The sequence below is a fragment of the Anabas testudineus genome, chromosome 23 (assembly GCF_900324465.2).
Source record: "Anabas testudineus chromosome 23, fAnaTes1.2, whole genome shotgun sequence".
NCBI classification, from domain to species: domain Eukaryota; kingdom Metazoa; phylum Chordata; class Actinopteri; order Anabantiformes; family Anabantidae; genus Anabas; species Anabas testudineus.
This window is the reverse complement of record NC_046631.1, coordinates 8,089,077-8,107,193: the sequence shown is the minus strand read 5'-3', so window position 1 is coordinate 8,107,193 and position 18,117 is coordinate 8,089,077. Positions and strand designations below refer to the sequence as shown.

General features: G+C 37.7%; 1 protein-coding gene across 3 annotated transcripts in view; it reads right to left on the bottom strand.

The window, feature by feature from the left end:
• Nucleotides 1-18,117, bottom strand: part of cacna1c (calcium channel, voltage-dependent, L type, alpha 1C subunit) — a 153,025-nt gene that overhangs the window by 9,246 nt on the left and 125,662 nt on the right. Inside the window, exons 25-35 of one of the 3 annotated variants that reach the window (XM_026362846.1) lie at nt 15,316-15,403; nt 15,122-15,229; nt 14,935-14,987; nt 14,698-14,844; nt 13,621-13,822; nt 12,909-13,067; nt 12,660-12,770; nt 10,480-10,563; nt 4,149-4,340; nt 1,674-1,811; nt 165-230 (exon numbers count right to left, since the gene is read on the bottom strand). In XM_026362846.1, the coding sequence (XP_026218631.1) occupies nt 165-230; nt 1,674-1,811; nt 4,149-4,340; nt 10,480-10,563; nt 12,660-12,770; nt 12,909-13,067; nt 13,621-13,822; nt 14,698-14,844; nt 14,935-14,987; nt 15,122-15,229; nt 15,316-15,403 (1,348 nt within the window). The remainder of the gene's footprint in view (nt 1-164; nt 231-1,673; nt 1,812-4,148; nt 4,341-10,479; nt 10,564-12,659; nt 12,771-12,908; nt 13,068-13,620; nt 13,823-14,697; nt 14,845-14,934; nt 14,988-15,121; nt 15,230-15,315; nt 15,404-18,117) is intronic. The other 2 variants (XM_026362847.1, XM_026362848.1) reach the window with 2 other exon arrangements.

Genomic DNA, 18,117 nt, shown 5'->3' with positions numbered 1-18,117 from the left:
GTGAAGAAAAGTGAAGGAGAGAAGGACGATGTGACCGGACAGGAACACGACCGAACAAAACTCCAGAAGGACAGACACAGGACGAAGGCTTGCTGGAGAGGAAGACAGAGAGAGAAGAAATCAAGACAGAGGGAGGCAAACAAGGGGACAAAATGACAGCTTACCTGCATGCCAATCACAGCGTATATGAAGAATAGCATCACTATAAGGAGAGCTACGTAGGGCAGAGCCTGAAGAAGAGAGAGACACATCAGTAAAATAGTTTGCAGTATTACGCACCAAGGCTGGAGTCTATTCACTTTCATTCATGTAACCAATACAACGAATCTACAATTGATTAAAGAAAATGTGTTAAAGAAGGGGATGATTAACCTTTCACATGCATTTTTCTGTTTCTGTTTATCAAATCAGCATGTGCACTATAAAAATATATTGTACTTTATGGAGTGAAAGTGAACTGAGCTGCAGTCTTGTGTGGCACAACACCAAAAACAATGCAGGACAAATCATCTGACTTTGGAGTGAAAAGCTCAGTAAAATACAATCTGCTCTCTAAGTTTAGCCAGGGGACCAGTCCCAACATTTCGTACTATGAACCAAACACGGCTACAACAGGTGTGTCTTCTATATTTACACAACTGTGTGCAACTGAGCTCCTGGCCAACATTACCCTTGTGCCTGGCAGGGCCAAATCATGAAAAAGTTAAAGTAGCACTATGTGTCAATATGTATTCCACTGCTAAATGAAATTAAGATAAATGGTACAGTAAGATCAAGTAATTAATATATTCATAACCATCACAGATTATAACACCCTGTGAGTCTGGTTTTTGCTTTATCGCCAATGTTTCAAATTTCATTGACTGGACCATTACATGATGTGGCCAATTTCAGCTAACACAAGAGAGAGAACAGAATATTTTAATTTTCTCATAACTCTATCAAATGATTTAATTTTTTGGTGGAGTGCTTCATTAAACTTACACTAATGCTTAACCTGCCTATGGGGAATGGAGCGCTCTCAGGACTTAGTAGTAGTTTTTGAGAGTGAAAAGATTAAAGAAGAGAGAAGAAATAAGAGAAGAAATAAGATTTGTAGTAAAGATTTTTGAGTTCCTGCCTACACCATCTTCATGTACCTACATCACTCCCTACTTCTGCAGTGAGTCTCCTAAACCTCCTCTCCATTACCTCACACCTTCCCTCCTTTTCTTTCATTCCCTATTTAAAGCACTGTAGGTAAAACAGACTGAACAGCCTTATGTCAGATTCACCTACTTTCCTGCACAAGTATGAGGTGGAAATAAGGAGGGAGGAGGCAAGGAAAGGAAAGGTGGCCTGTGAGACTCCACCAGGCTGGATTTACACAAGGACATGGATTTTTTTAGCCCTATGTGACTCAGAACTGAAATTGCAGCATCATTTATATTTATAAAACATTAAATCACTCTATTTTGGATTGACTGAAAAGATAATCTCCTATTGAAATGTCTGAAATTTTAACACTTGCAACCAGCAATTAAATCACTACACACAGTCGGGATAATAAAACCATTAAAACAGGCTGCAATCTGGGTCACACTAGGGTTAAAGCTCAACCTTTCATCTGCCATTTCTGTCGTGTGTAAACCCAATCTCCTGTACTAGCATGTTGTGTCCGGTTCTCCCCTCACTTGGAAGGATTTGATGAAGGTCCACAGCAGGGTCCGAATCCCTTCCCCGCGAGACAGCAGCTTCACCAGCCTCATCACGCGGAACAGCCTGAAGAAGGTGATGGAGATCCTGGCGTTCTCTTCAGAGTTCTGCAGTCCCTTTTTGGTGGGGTTTGGTGTTTTTTTTTAGAAAAAACACAGGACGCATGGGGACACATGCAGATAGGTAAGGGAGGGAAACACATTCACACACACACACATTCAGGTAAAGATGATCATTCAAACATACACATGTGCATATGCACACAAAGATAAATGCAAAAATGCAGACACACAAGTAACATATAAATGCATATTCCCATCCACACATACATGTGATTGTAAATATGCATAACACACACACACACACACACACACACACACACACACACACACACACACACACACACACACACACACACTGAGTTAATAAATGGAAATCAGCGTCCTACAAAATCCCATCAAAATCAACTGACAAAAGAGATCTGGGAGAGAATCGGGCAATCATGCTGTTTTTGTGGCTTCATGGAAAAATCACATGGCAACAACCTATCTGCCTCCTGAATATACCTGCTTCAATTTCTGTTTATGTTTCTAGACAAAATAAGTCTAAACAACCTTCAAGGAAGCTACCTGAACTACACAAATCTTGTGCATGATATTGCAATTAAATACATTTTTGGAACACCATTTGATAAACAATGATTAACTTTTTATTTAAGATTTTTATTATTCTGTACTGATATGAAAAAAAAAAAAAGAAATCTAAAAGCTGAAACTGAGGTGAGCTATTTCATAAAGCCCAGATAACAATTGACAACAGATACTGTGCAAAATCCTAGTCTGCAGGCAGCTCCCTGTTTCAATAAATCATGCAGGCAGGCTGTTTGTCACTGAAACACTTGCCACCTCGAAGAACAATCCAAAGATGACATTCAGGTATATAAATGTATTACTGTCAAACGCTATGATGTTACACGGCAGAAACAATTCACCATTTCTACTCATTATATTTATGTTACAAATCAATTATTTTTTATGTTTTGATTTTTATTATATTGTGTGTTAGCAAAGTTTACAGTATAAGCTTGAGAGTCACTGTAGCTTTCTAACTGTCTATTGTGCCAGAAGTCATCCACAGGAAATAACTCCATGATGAAATATTCAGCCATCTCGCTGAGTGCTATTTCAATTTAGATTTATTTATTTATGCTGCTGCTGCTTGTTCACTATGACGAAAAGGTGGAAAAACAAAGGTAACATCAGGATTTGTGTAAAACATGATGCAGTTTATACAGCATCTAAGTCACAATGATATTACTCACAATTAAACCACAAACAGCAGGAGAACCAAAGATAACACTTCATAACAATTATGCAATGACAATTAATTATCAATAAAGCAACATGTAACTACAGACTTCCACCCAAATGCACCAGTATGCATAAAGTAAACACTATTGTTTGTACTGTAATAATAACATGTGACTGAAGAAACTGACCTGGAGCTTCTCTGACTGAATCTGTTTTTGCCATTTGTGTTTTTCCAAGAAGCCATTCATCCATTATGCTAACCCCACAAAGAACACATAGTGTACTCTTAAAAAGAACTTGCCATTCTCCACACATCTTCTTGCAGTTTGGGATAACAGATTATGATGTTACTTTTCAACAGAATGCTAAACTGGTTTCTAAAATGCTCAACAGAAATCAAAGTTTCAAAAACTTATTACACTTATTTTAGTATCTGTAACTGAGAGAAGGTGTTTTCTTTAAGAAAATGTTTCATTATCCTGCTGTTGTGTTGATAAGTAACTCAACATGTAAGTTGTCCCAAACTCCACTGACAAATATGCTGAAACTGGCACATCCTTTTCAGGAGTGCAAATCAAAATTTTGCACTGCATGTGATACCACAACTTGACCACAGTGGGCACCACTGCACCACTGACAGATCTGGGGTAGTGAGTGGAAGAGGTACAGAGGGACAGAGACAGAGACAGAGACTGAAGATGAAGAATAGTTTGAATTATTCAGTAATCCAAACAAATAGACTGAGCCATAGACAGACACATAGAAAGATAATCCGTCAGACAGACAAACAGATACATTAAAAGACAGAAAGATAGAAAGATGGCAGGCCAGTGGAAAACAGTGGAGAAAAGATGACAAGGTGATAGCGTGACCATGATGGCTAGCACCAAGGATGAAGCACTAAAGATACCACACCCATAAGGGAAGGGGGAATTGCAAGCCACTGGGTTCTAGCTATGTTAGGCCTGCACAATTCTTTGTCCTTTACAACAGACACACACACAAACACACACACACACACACACACAAACACAAACACACACATCTAAAAGTGCTACCTAAATACAATTGTTTTGGACATGCTGCAGAAGGGCAAAGAGGAGAGATGGCAAAACAAATGAAGCCAAAAGTTCTGGATCATACCATGGATGGTGTAGCAGAAGGAGGGATGGAAGGATGGAGGGATGGAGGAATGGTGGAAGAGGCAGGGAGGCGGACGAGGTTACCGTTGGAGCGTACCATTGGCCTTACCACAGGGGGGTGAGAGGAGGAAGAGGAGGAGGAGGAGGACGAAGAGGAGGAGGACGAGGACGAGGACGAGGAGGAGTCAGCTGGCTTTAAGGAAAGGCAACAAAGATCAGCACCAGAGCAGCGCCTTAGTGAGTATGTGAGTGTATGTGTGTGTCATGATGCATGTGTGTATGTTCTAGTGTGAAAAGTGATAAGAATTTTGCACTTGCCCAGACAAAAAAACTCACAAAGCAACAGGCTAGTGACGGTTCAGTCTTTGATTAAACGTCACATGGTGGAGAGGGGAAAAACATAATTTCATCTGGGCCAGGAGGGAGAATTCTATAAGATATTCCCACATATAGACACTGGCCCCGTCTTCCATGAGGGCCACATCAGGCTGAGTTAGTTCTTATCAAAATACTAAAAGAAACAAACATAAAGGAATACTTTGGAACATTTCTGCTCCATGCCTTGAGGCCCAAAATAATGATGGTCTGGGGCAGCAACAGAAGAGGAGAGAGCTGAATGTGTATGTGTCTCTGTATGTGCAACATTTTATGTAAGGCCTATGCCACATGATCCCATGATTTTTTTATTTATTATGGGTGATACAGAAGCGCCTCTGTAGCTATCTGTTTTTCTTTCTGCCAGCTGAAGTAAAAGTACAGTAGCAGTGGTTCAAGCTTTGTATTACCTCAAGCTATGTTTACCAAGTGCATCTTGGCATTAAAGCAAGTAATGCCTGCTTTGAATATGTGTTATTTAAGTTGGTCTTTGACCTGAGAATAGCCAAGATACCTTGTGAAATAAACAAGTGATGTACCGTTGTTTATGATGTTGGTGGTCTGTCAGTTAACCACAACATGACTTTATTCTATTTTCAGGCCAAAGAGTTATCAAATACCACAATAATCATACATTATGATCATTTCAGTCAGTTGCACTAATGAAAAAGCAGATCTTAGATGCTTTTGGAAATTGGAGCCCAGAGGTATTTAACACTGAGAAGCACAAAGATAACATATTGTAGGGAGACACCCATAGGTCATCCCTGATATTGCAACATTTTCGAGACTGATGGGAGTGAACTAGTATTAAATCTATGACTCAGGAACTGTTCATTTTGGTTTGGTATTGGCCATGTTAAAATATAACGCAATGAATGCATCCTTGTCCTTGCTCTTTAGGTCACTATCAGACAGGAAAGATAAAAAACAAAGCAGGAAGGAAAAAAAGAGGGAGAGAGAGTCCAGGAAAATGAGAATGAAAGAGGAATTAAGAATTAAGAAAGAAAGAAAACAAATGAGGGAGGCAAGGAATTTCAGATGGTGAGAATACAGAGGAAAATAAAGAGAAGGGAGGAAGGAAGCATTTCAAGGAATTTTAACAGGGCCATACACACCTTTACAGTGACACACAGTAAAGATGTACACAGTGTAATAAGTTGCTCTATTGTATATTTACTATTAATAGAACAATACACTTATCTATTAGAAACAGTGACTAAATACCAATTTCATATTTATCCAAAAACGTGGACACTAATAATTTGCATATTTTGGGATTTTAGGAAGAGAAAACTGGCTGAGAAAGAATGACTATGAGAGAATACATGTTTGTATGAGTGTATGTGTGTGTACATATGTGAAAAAGGAATGTGGTGTGAGGTTAAGGAAAGTAGGATGAGTAGGAACGATTTGCAGGAGGGAAGTATGCAGGGAAGGAAGATAGCGTCACTACAAACTAAGGACAAACTAATGTAGAATTAAAAGGTTGGAGATTGCGAATCTTGTCTGTAGTCTGTATGTGTGAACTACACAACGGGCCAGATGGTTCAACTACAATTAAAATCTGCATTTGCTTATATTTCAAAGTGAAATCAAAGCTGTAATCACATTAGTTTTATTCTTTTTTATATTTCTAATTATAAACTGACACTAAACAACTGATAGAAATATACATGTGGCCCTGGAAGATCTGTGTGCCGAGCGTCATTATTTTATCAAAATGTTAAGTAAAAAAATTTTATAAATAAACAGTAGTCCTTTCAGGCTGAGCTACAGTGCAGATTAGGCTTACTTTACTTGCAGATAACTGGATTTATGAGGTAGTGTATATTAAAGCTAATTTCTCACATTGCACATAATTTTTTCAAGCAAAAATGTCACCAGTTCAGTCAGTTCAGTAGGTAACATGGGTTCCTTGAGAAGTTTTGTTGCTCATTTTTAAAATAAGTGTATTGTATGTTGTAATGCTACAACATATAAAGAAATAATATCTGATGATTAAAGACACAGAACAAATTAGAGTCACAATGAAATTATAAAAAAGATAATGCATTAAATTCTTAAAGCAAATAAAAAATAGGAGACCCATGTTACCCAGCTTGCATTTCAGGTGAGCAAGCAACACCACAAACTGAGAAGAAAGACAGAGAAAGAGATAGATAAAACGTCCAAAAGAAGCTTAGGAAAAGAAGAAGATAGATGGAGAGTAGACTAGGGGGCATTCCGAAGACAGAGAAAGAAAAAAAGAAATAGATGCAGTTCATACTGGCATCATCTGCAAGACACCGCTCAGAGCAAATCACTATCAATCATCAATCTGTTCACACTACTTCTACTCAAACCAAAACCAAAAACGCAGAAAAAACAAAAACAAAAATAACATAAAAGATTTAAGAAGCACTCGCAGGTTGCTGGGAAAAATAAGAGACCCAGGATTAAGGGGGTATTCTATTTCGATGACCACAAAAAATGCAGCTAATCTAAGTCAACATGCACCCGACAGAGCAGCTAGGTGGGTGCACTCATACGAGATGTTTTGGCCTTTTAATATTTACTAAAGGCAAAGTAATAACATTTTAAAAGCTGGCCTGTTACTGTACGCCACTGTGCACTTAGGAATGAAATGAAAGAGAGGTAGTTGTTGGCAGGCTGCTACTATTAGTTTCTAATTGCATTGCTCAGTAGGTTAAAAAGCACTTACTCGTGCTTTTGTGCCTGATGAAATGCAGTGGCAGGCTAGAATTTAAAATGTTTAAGTGACAGGGTCCCAGTTCAAAAACAGTCAAAGAGTTAAGTGCGAAGGGTTTCTTAAAAAAGAAACAAAGGGTAGCTTGGGCATCTCATCACCCAAATTATTGAAAAACATCGGAGAAGAAGAAAAACCAAAAACCTGGGGCATGCCTTAGGTTAGAGGTGAAAAAGAAAAATAATGAGTCATTCAAAAAGAACTGCAAACCATCAATCAAATGAAGCACACCAAATCAAAGTCAAACGCCAAACCAGTTTAGGTGTTAAGTGTTAAGTGCAACTTCACTGACTTGTATAGATGACAAAAGATGTATATCTCTGGCCCAGTAACCCTCAGTATAAAGGCAACAAATAGATCAGTATTATATAGTCAGTTTTTAACTTAACCTTTTCTCCCTGAAAGCCTTTATTAAGTAGCTTTGTTTATTCTTCTGTAAGTTTAAATTTCTTTCTCATTTTGCACAACTATATTTTGCGCAAAACGCATCAAATTCCTACAGAAAGACTGAATAAAATGTATAATATCAAAGTAGAGTGTCATTTATAAGCAGCTTTGTCAGCTTCTCACAGGGACAAATGGGCTCACCTTTTTAAAGCCACGAAAACAAGTGGTAAACTTATACACCATGGGGATACACTGACCTTATTTGTATGCCTGACTAGTGCTGCCTAAGGTGGAACATGCTGCATTCCACCACAGAGAAAAACGCTAGTCTACATGTTCATAAATTCTTTCCTGCTTCATGTCCTTTAACTAGCAGCACACATACAGTTGGGGGTCGGAGAGGTTTTCAGAAAAACCTACGCTTTACATGCATGTCACATGTACTGTATGGATCTGAATATGAATAGAGATTAGTCTTTAAATCTTGTGACATAATCAAAATTGTACTTATTTTTGAGAGATAACAGAAGATAACCCTTATTGCCTTCAGTGAAACTTTATTACCAATCTCATGTCCTACCATTTTTCATGATTTGTGCATGGATTACAGCTACAGAGGTGATGGTAGACAGTGGTTGATTTATGACTGTTTTAACCTTCACATCTAATTAAGTTATTTAATATTTAAAATTTGAAGTAATTTGTTTACAGCTACAATCAATGCTATAGTACTACACTTACAGTAGATGAACCAAACAGGGCAGAGCTCCTGAGCTGAAACTGAGCTACATTCTGGCTCTTGTAATGCATGGTGAGGCATCAAATTATATCCTGTCCTACAAGAACCTCCGTCACAGCATAAGGAATGTTTTTTGTGACATTCAGCACAGTGGTTAGACAGATTAAGGTACAAAATTATTTTCCTGCCCTGGCTAAGTGAAGCAGAGATCTGTCCAGCCACTCTGTTGTCTTACATGGCTCTCAGACTATTCTCCTACCAAAGAGCACTTTGAATATCACAACACCAATTATCCCTGAAGTGTAAATATGATAGATCCTCAACATTTGACTTGTGTTTCGGATATTCATTCTTATTCAGCCTCACTGTTGACCATAGCGCTTCCCTGTCGATAATAAATGAATTCATACATTCATTTACATAAATTTCACGGATCCTGAGTAAATCCATTTATGGATCAAATTGTTCCAAAAAAACTAAACAAAAAACAAACAACCATATTTGCTACTGCAACTTGTATTTCTCATTGGAATTTTCCCAAATCGTGATTTATGAATTGTGGGATTCATGACCCAAACACTGCATTCCTTCTTTATTTACCTACCTTTTACAAAAATGCAGATCTTTTCTTAAAGTATATTTAGCACCAGGCCTTGATATACCACCTTTATATCTGTCATACTATACAGTGAGCATCATGCCAGGGGAATGGACACTACCCCTTTGACAGTGATTAAAAGAAATGTTTTTTTAAATCACCCAAGTGTGAAACCAAACCAATGCTGAGACAATGCAATAGGCTCTACTAACAAATGCAAGAGTTTCTAATGCTACGATGCACAGCAGACCGAGGAAGAAATACCTATCTGAAGCAGTTTCAAATATTAGAAATTCCAAACAAAATACTAATAATTATAAAAAAGAAACATAACATAATGATAATAACTTTATATAATAACTAAGTATTTTAATTTACTTTACACAACTACTATAAAGGGTATGGAGCTATGTTTTGAATGCACTACATCTGGCTGTTTTCACTGCCTGATTTACCTAGACATCTGCTAAGTTCCAAGCTAAAGTTTTCTAATCATTTGAAAGCATGCAAGATGGGTATCGGCACTCGGTCTGTTTGTGTGTGTGGGAATGGCAGAGCAGGCAGGCAGGAAGGGAGGGAGGGAGTTGGACTACTTACGTTAACCTCAGTGATCGCTATGTCAACAATGCTACCCACAACTATCAAGGCATCAAATGTGTTCCATGCATCAACAAAATAATGCTGCATAGGGGTGGAAAGAACAGAAAAACAACAGAAGAAAAGGACAGAACATAAGACATTTAAAAATGGAAAAACAGAAAGTAAAGGAGAGAGAAGAAAAATAAGATAAAAAACATTATATACATGAGCATTGGAGTTTTAGTAGGAGGATAGGGGGAAAGAATCAACTAAATTAAATAGCAAAAAAAGAAAAGAAGGGGCAATCTCAAAAAGATGGACAGCAGAGGAAGAGCAGTGGCGACTGGTCATGCTTGTCCATGTGAGGTAAATGTCAACAACAAGAACCACAGTAAAGAACATATTGCAACAAAAACCACCCCTGTTGCTGCAGTTTAAAAAAATGAAAAGGCGAATAAGGCTGTTTGGTCAGTGAGTTAGTTCAGTTAGTTAGGGAATCAAACCTGAGGACATGTCACAGTCTGACAAAAAGTGGCAAAAAAATAGAACCCAACAACATTTGAGATACTGTAAGAAATGCGGACGGAGGACGCAAGACAGAAACCATTTGCGTTCGAAGCTAAACCCTGCCTGTATTGCTTCTACATTTTATGAAACCCAGGAAGAAGCTTGTCCTTGTTCAGGGACGCTTGTTGATGTGGGTCCCCTGAGTGGCAGCGGCAATCTTGGATTTAAGGATGGAGGGAGAGAACGAGAGGAAGAGAGAGATATGAAAAGAAAAGACACGGAGACACAGAGTGGCCACAAAGGAAAGGAGAGTGGAAGGAAATTAAAGATTTAGAGGAAGAAGGAGGCCACAAGGTAGAGGGAAAGACAAGGAGAGTGACAGTGGGCATCGTACTTACGTTGATCTCACTGAGAATGACGTCAATTATGCTGCCAATTACGATGAGGAAATCAAACACATTCCAGGGATCACTAAAGTACCCCTACACAAGATGAGGTGAGCAAGAGGAGGAGGTTAAGAAAGGTAGGTTAGAAGGAAAACAACATCTGCTGCCACTTTGCAGAGCTATTAAGATGGTATGAGGCTCTACAGTGCTAGTATGTTTAATTCTAATTGTAATGAACAGGATCAACTTGTTTCCTTTCCAGTATCTGTTCATCGAGTGCAGCTGAATTTCCTGCTCGGTTAAGGATGGCGTGTTAGATAGCAGTTATTTACGTGCTCCATCTGCATCTTGGGGTGATTCTGCAATACTGGGGCAACAATTATACTAAAGGCCACTATGTTTACTTAACTTAATTTGGGAAATTCATAATTTGCATTGGTACAAATTGAGTATTTATGATCTACATTTCCATAGCCTAAAGCCCAAACAGTATTATTCAGGCTGATATAATAAAACATATCATCTGTACTGTAAACAAACAGAGTTGCATCTTAAAAAGTTATTATGAATATGGGATTTTATTATTTCCAAGCTCGATTTACACTTGAGAGAACCTGGAGGGAAAGCCATGGTATGATAAAGAGAATTTTTAACCTGGCCCGGCACATGGCCTTTAAGAGACATTCCCATACACTGTACTGCAAAAGTAATTACTGTACATTTCATCCATATTCTGGATGACTGCTTTCCAATAGCACCCTCCACGTTTTGATCAATGTTTGTTACAAGGGGTAATATGTTTTCTTGTTGGGAACAATACTACAAAATTGCTGAATCTGTAATTGTATGTCAGATAACTACATACTGTATCTTTAAACAACATAATGCTGAACCATACACAAAAACAAATCCCACTCAGTTGTTTGCATCTACCTGGCAAAATGGTGGATAGAGGGATGCTAATCTGCTTTAATCGTATAAATTAATTAAAGTGGATCAACACTGATCCATTTTAATCTATATGAACAGTGGAAAAAATAATCTTGCCAAAGAAAAGGAATTACTGGAATAATAATAGCACAATAATAGCATCAATGGACTCTGATTTTTGAAGTTATATTTGGAACTAGAAAAATATTACTGTTAAACCAGAGTTAAACATGAAAAACACTGGCACATAGATAGATTAATTTGGACAAATTAAACATACATACTGTAGATTACTTTACACATGACGTTTGTAACAGTGATTTGGGTCATACCTTTGTGACAGTTAGTGAACTATTGCACAAAAGTAACAAGGGTTCAAGAGAACTACTGAAATATTCAAATTCAATATTAACATGACACTAAGAAATCCTTGCAACTGTTGCTGACCCAGGGCAGAGACTGAGATGGTGAAACCTGTTGAGAGGTTAAAGGCATAAATCTTTTGAATTCCAGGAGCGTGGTGATGGCTGTAACACCTGAGAAATAAAAGTGTTAGTCAGCTGGTCCTCTCTGTGTGACTGCTGTTTAAGGCAAGAATGTATTGAGGGCACACAACAGACAACATGATAAAGTTGCAACTCACTTGAAGAACAAATATTTTGTTACACTTTTTCATTACTATGGTTTAATAAGGCTTGGGGGTGTTTCATTATTGTGCACTACAGACTAAATTCATAAAAAGATAAACACGTATTTCATGCTAATTGTTTTTGAAAGAAAAATAAATCTGGCAAATTTAATTAGCCTTACTTGAGTCAAAAAACAATATATAGTGCAGAGCACAATAATGACAACTCCCCTCAAACCTGTAATATTCAACACAGAAGATAAGAGTAAAGATAATACATTACATTATATATTCACTTGTGATTATGCTGTAAGGACTTTGCTGTAATAGGGGAAAGCATTCCCATCTGTTACTGTTTAAATAGGTGACGTACCAGAGCATTCTAAGATTGGACCAGTAAACCCACAGCAACAACAGCAGGGAAACAAGGCAGCAGTGAAATTAAAAACCACATGATGCTGTCTACTAATCATCAGGAGGAAATGGCACAGGGATTTGGAATACATAGTTCAACATCTGTAAGCAGTTATTTTATTCTTTTTCGTCTATAGATTTATTCTACTTTACTCTAATCAATGTCTGAGTTTCCTAAATCTGCTGTTATCCTATGCAATAGTTAGAGAAGGGGACCTACCCTTGGTTTGAAGGCGATCAATTTAAGGATCATCTCCACAGTGAAGAGTCCAGTGAAGAGCATGTTTAGGATGTTCATGGCATCAGTGAAATTTTTCGTCTGTCCATGATGCTACAAAGACGAACAAACAACTCCTTATTGTCCACACAAAATGACAGTTTCATGGGAGCTGTTTAAATCCTTGACTGCAACATTTCTCATATTCTGTGTAAGTACTTATCTGTGAATGTATGAGTGTGTCAGACCCACCTGCATGGCTAGACAGATGGTGTTGAGAAGGATGAGCGTGAACATCAGGTACTCAAAGTAGGTGGAGTTGACCACATACCACACCTTGTACTGGTAAGGGTTCTTGGGGATGTAGCGACGCAATGGACGGGCTTTCAAGGCATACTCCACACACTGACGCTGCAAGACACATGTGAACATGCACAGAGTGACATCTTGCATTAACTTTTGTCTGCCAGTGAAGTTCCTGAAACCTTCATCTCTTTGTGTTTGTACTTATGCCATCAGCTGTAGACCTGTCTCTTGGCAGTCTATAAAAGCCTTTTCCATCGCAGACCGTTCTTTTATTCTTTTACCCTCTGTTATCATTTCCATGCTCTTTCTGAGACATGGATCATCATAGAGAACACAGCTGCAGGGACTTGGCCTAGCTCCTTCTATAGCCTTTTTAGACTCATCTTCTGTCTGAACTAAAGCAGCTCCCTTCTGGCTGGACTCCTAAAGTAGTAGAGCCTCTAAACCTCATGCTCAGCCTCTCCAGATTCTTCCATGTCTCACTCAAATTGCCTGGCATTCTCTCTCCCCTGTGTCTCTTGAATGACAAAATGAATGTCCCACTTCAGTCACAACTAGCAGAGTCACTCTCTGTCTTCTACTCAAATATCATGCAATAACACTTGCAAACACGCACAAATTCAATGATAATTCTATACAAAACACACACAAACATTACCTGGTTCTTGTCCAGCTCACAGTTTTTATATTCCTGCTCTCCTTGCTCCTGGAAAGTGACAATGACGAAACCGACGAAGATGTTCATCATGAAGAAGGCAATGATGATGATATAGATGATGAAGAAGATGGAGATGACCACACGGTAATTGTAGATGGGTCCAACATCCTCTGCATGAGAGTCTATGGCCCGGTATAGTAACCTGAGGACAGAGTAAGAGGTGGAGAATGAGAGATGGAAAGAGTGTGGAAAAAAAAGACCTTGAGTGCAACGATTTACCGATTATTTAGATTAGATATCAGGACACTGCTTAAAAAAAGCAAGCACACAGCCTACATTCAGTTGCATGATTCAATCCCCATTGCAAATTAGGCGTACTGGCAACATTTGCAAACTTTCAGCTGTTTGCAATGAAATCATAGAACAATTTAAATAGCTCAAGACAACTAATGTTACTAGTCGTTCCTAAAAAACACAAATTGCAACTCTCAAATCCAAGCAGTGGTGTACATCTTGGAGTACTGGCATGGAAATCTTTAGTATTTAGTATGCTCCTTATTGGGGATACTGAAACCTCTATGTCTGTTGCCACCACGTCTTACTGCAGGTCTTCTGTAGTCATTCTATAGTCACCTTTTCTTTCTTTCTTTGAACTTGAGAACTATACTTTCAACAGTATCTCTGGGAACATTACTGCTTTTCAACTTCAGCTTCAGCCTCTTTTGACGTAGCCATATTTCTTATATGCAATCAAGCACGGCACTCAACACGCCTCTAGCCACCTAATCAGTTGCATCAGGCTAACGTGAGACAATACCTGATTTGCAAATGTATGCTCTTAAAAGGCATTCTACTCAGGTGGTTAAGTAATTTTGAGACTGCAGTAGATTAAAAGTTTTTTTGTGTTGAATTTGGAGGGACCACTTGAAACATTAGTTGTGTTGAGCTTGTTTTTTTCATTCACCTGTTCATTGCAAACAGCTGTAAGTTGGTAAATATTGTCAAAGGGGGTAGAATAATGTTTAATTCAACTGTTCATTATAAACATGTGTATTGTGATTGTATGCAGACACACACCCTGGCCAGCCCTCGAAGGTAGACACTGCAAACAGAGCCATCATGCCTTGCAGGACATTGTCAAAGTTAAAGTCACTGTTCTTCCACACTCTCAGGGCTCTTTCAGGCTTCCCTACATCACCGTCTTTATACATGATGTAGGAACCCCTGTAAATACAAGCAGACACACACATGTTCACACATTTCATCCAATAGTTAAAGTATAAGAGACAGACTGACATGCCTGTGTGCTCTTACCTGCACTCTGCCTCGGTTTGCTTAGAGTTGTCAGTACAGAAGAAGAACTTGCCCTGGTGGAAATATGGCAGATATATAGGACTCAGTATTAACAAAAACATAGATGATTACAGTGTTACTGGTGACATTTCAGGCCTGCAACGAGCTCTAGGAAAGTCGTGCCTTCTATTTCTCCTTTCATCCTTACCTTAAAGAGTTGCACTCCAATACAGGCGAACATGAACTGGAGCAATGTGGTGACAATGACAATGTTGCCAATGGTTCTGATGGCCACAAACACACACTGCACAACATGCTGGAAAACACAAGAGAAATCATCGTGAGTTTATGTGTGTGATGCTTTTGTTAAGAAAAGAGAAAGTGTGTTTTATGTGTAGAAACCTTTAGTCCTTTGGCTCTGTTGATAGCCCTCAGCGGTCTGAGCACTCGCAGAACTCTCAAGATCTTTACCACATTAATTGCGCTGGACCTGAAACATGCATATTATTAAAATATTGACCAGTCGATTAACACATTTTACTACCATACGATATTATTAGGACACATCCTAGAGAATCCTAGAGAACATTTAATAGCACTTGTACTTGAGATTTTTTACCATAATCTGTGGAGATCAAGACAAGTCAACATTCAAGCATAGAAAAGACATTAAAATTATTAAGGTACAAGTAAACTGGACAACTGAACCAAAGTTGTGTCCAAAGCCTAGTGAAAAGAATCATAAAACATAATACTGAAAACATTTAAGCAAGAAATAAATTAAAGTAGCCCCGATAAAGGTAAATAAAGTTGTTAATAGAGATAATTTCTTTATAGAATAGTTTAGAATAGAACAGTTTTAACTGGGAACTGATAAAGAAAAATAAGAAGCACATATGCCTAACTATTTATTTGTATGTTTTTTCCTCACTTACTTGTTTGTGCATAGTATTCATATACTTATTTATGTAACTTTTATGTAACTTTGGTGAGCACTGTCACTAAAACAATTATTTTATGCATCATCGAATACATTCTTTTAGATAGTTTTTAACTGATAACACCTCCTCTCTTCAGAAGTGCTGATTATCCATTTAAACATGTTTTGCACAGCTAATGTCACAAAGGTCCATTATTTATAACACATTTCTAATCATCAAGGGTCATATTTTAAACTAAAGAACAAACAGCATGGTTTCTCTCTATAACATAAACTGTCTACACTGGATTCTAGTAAAAATGCTGAAGCCCAAAACACACACAAATACAAATGGTACAAGGACAAACACACACATCTACAACACAAACAGACCAACACAAATAGATATTTACAGGCAAACAGATCGTTATTGCGCTGTAAGAGAGTGTCAGTACAAGCCAAATGTCCAAAGGTCAAACAGTGTGACCTTTATAAGAAAGTGCTTCAAAAAAAAAGTTTCTAAATACTAACAAAAAGATTCAAAGAAACTGATACCTTGACATTTTGAAATTTACAATAAATGTTCGAGAAAAAGATTCATTATTGGTTCTTCAACAATCTGAACTCAACTGCACAATATAATTCTTACTAATTCATGCCTAAAGGTATTAAACATGCTACAAATCTCCTCCACCAGTATATCTTTTTTGTTTATTTCAATGATGAAACTACTGGGCCAGTTATTCAGTGAACTAAAAAACAAATATAAAAACATTTTCCCATATTCTGACAAAGGCAGTATGGAAAAAGCATATTCAAAATGTCAATGTATCTTTTTAAGGGAGTGACTTTTTAAATGGCTAAAAGAGTGATTCAAAGAGAGTGACTTTACTCTGTGTTGACTTTGGAACAGAAAGTAAGGAAAAGCTCCATTGTGCCATTTAGTACACAGAAAGGTCAGTTTCAAAGGCAGTTAAAGGTAGTTCACGTGTAGTAGGATGTGATCAGTAACATATCACAGTCAAACCAGCTGTGAGGGTTTCTTTTGGTGTACAAGCCAAACAAGTCAAATGTCTTTAGACATAACTATAAATATTTGGAAAATACATACTGTATCCTCCAAATGACTGGAGACTAGAGAATCTGTTACTGTACACTATATCATATCAATATATACAATGTCAGTTTCCTATATGTTGCATAGGTTGTAATATTACATTTAAGTTGATATTGCATTTACACTTTAACTTACTAAAAAATAATATTTTACTATGTCCTTTCTACTTTTCTTCTGATGCTTCATTACTGTGTAATCAGAGAAGTAACACTGTAAAAGAAAACTAAATAATGCAACAGTTTGTAAAAACCACTGAATGCAGTCCGACACAATTAATTGGACTGTGATAAATTAAAGGAAAGTCCCTTACACACTTGCTACCTTTAACAGGCAAAACCCAGTGAGTTTTAGCATTAAGGCATCATTTCTATTGCCCAGGAGAGTTCAGTTTATCTGAAAACATGAGAACTGAATTTGACAAATCTATGTCAAATACCAGATTAAACTAACTGGATTTGAAAGGTGAGCATTAAATGACCCAGGTAATTTATCTAAAGAAACACATTTTCTTGTTCAAAACCAATTAAGCTGCCGCCTGTAAGTATGAATTTCAGCATGCAAATATATACCCTGTGTTGCTAAAATGTTTTCACCAATTTACCAATACAGTAATCCCATCATCACAGATTATGGTGTGGGTTTTCATTTTGTTGCCCCGCAGGAGGCTTTAACTAAACTCTCCAAGACCATTGAAATACCAAATGAAAAGAGTGACAGCTTTACAAAGTTAAGGTGAAGGTCTGTTAGGGGGGTTATTAATATGGACTAATATGGACTTACGTCGAGAAGTCTAGTCTATTAGGCATTAGAGACAGAGAGTGTAGTATAGCATATTAAACATCAGAAATATCACAGCATTTCAAGGAGTTATTTGCTACAAGAAGCAGGAAACAGTTTTAATAAACATCACAAAGAGACAAAGGGTTGGGAGTAATGAAGTGTAAAGTTGTTAGAGGATAGAGACAAGTGTGAAGCATGGGGCAATTTACATAAAAATATCCCTACTTACTCACATTACAACTTGATTTGTGTGTTCTTGGACTGTGTGTGATGCAGAGGTCCCTATATGCCTGACTGATCCAAACATGTAATAACACTAATGTACATGTTGTGAAACTGTAAAATACAATGTTATCACTTATAAATGTTACATCTGACATTATCATTA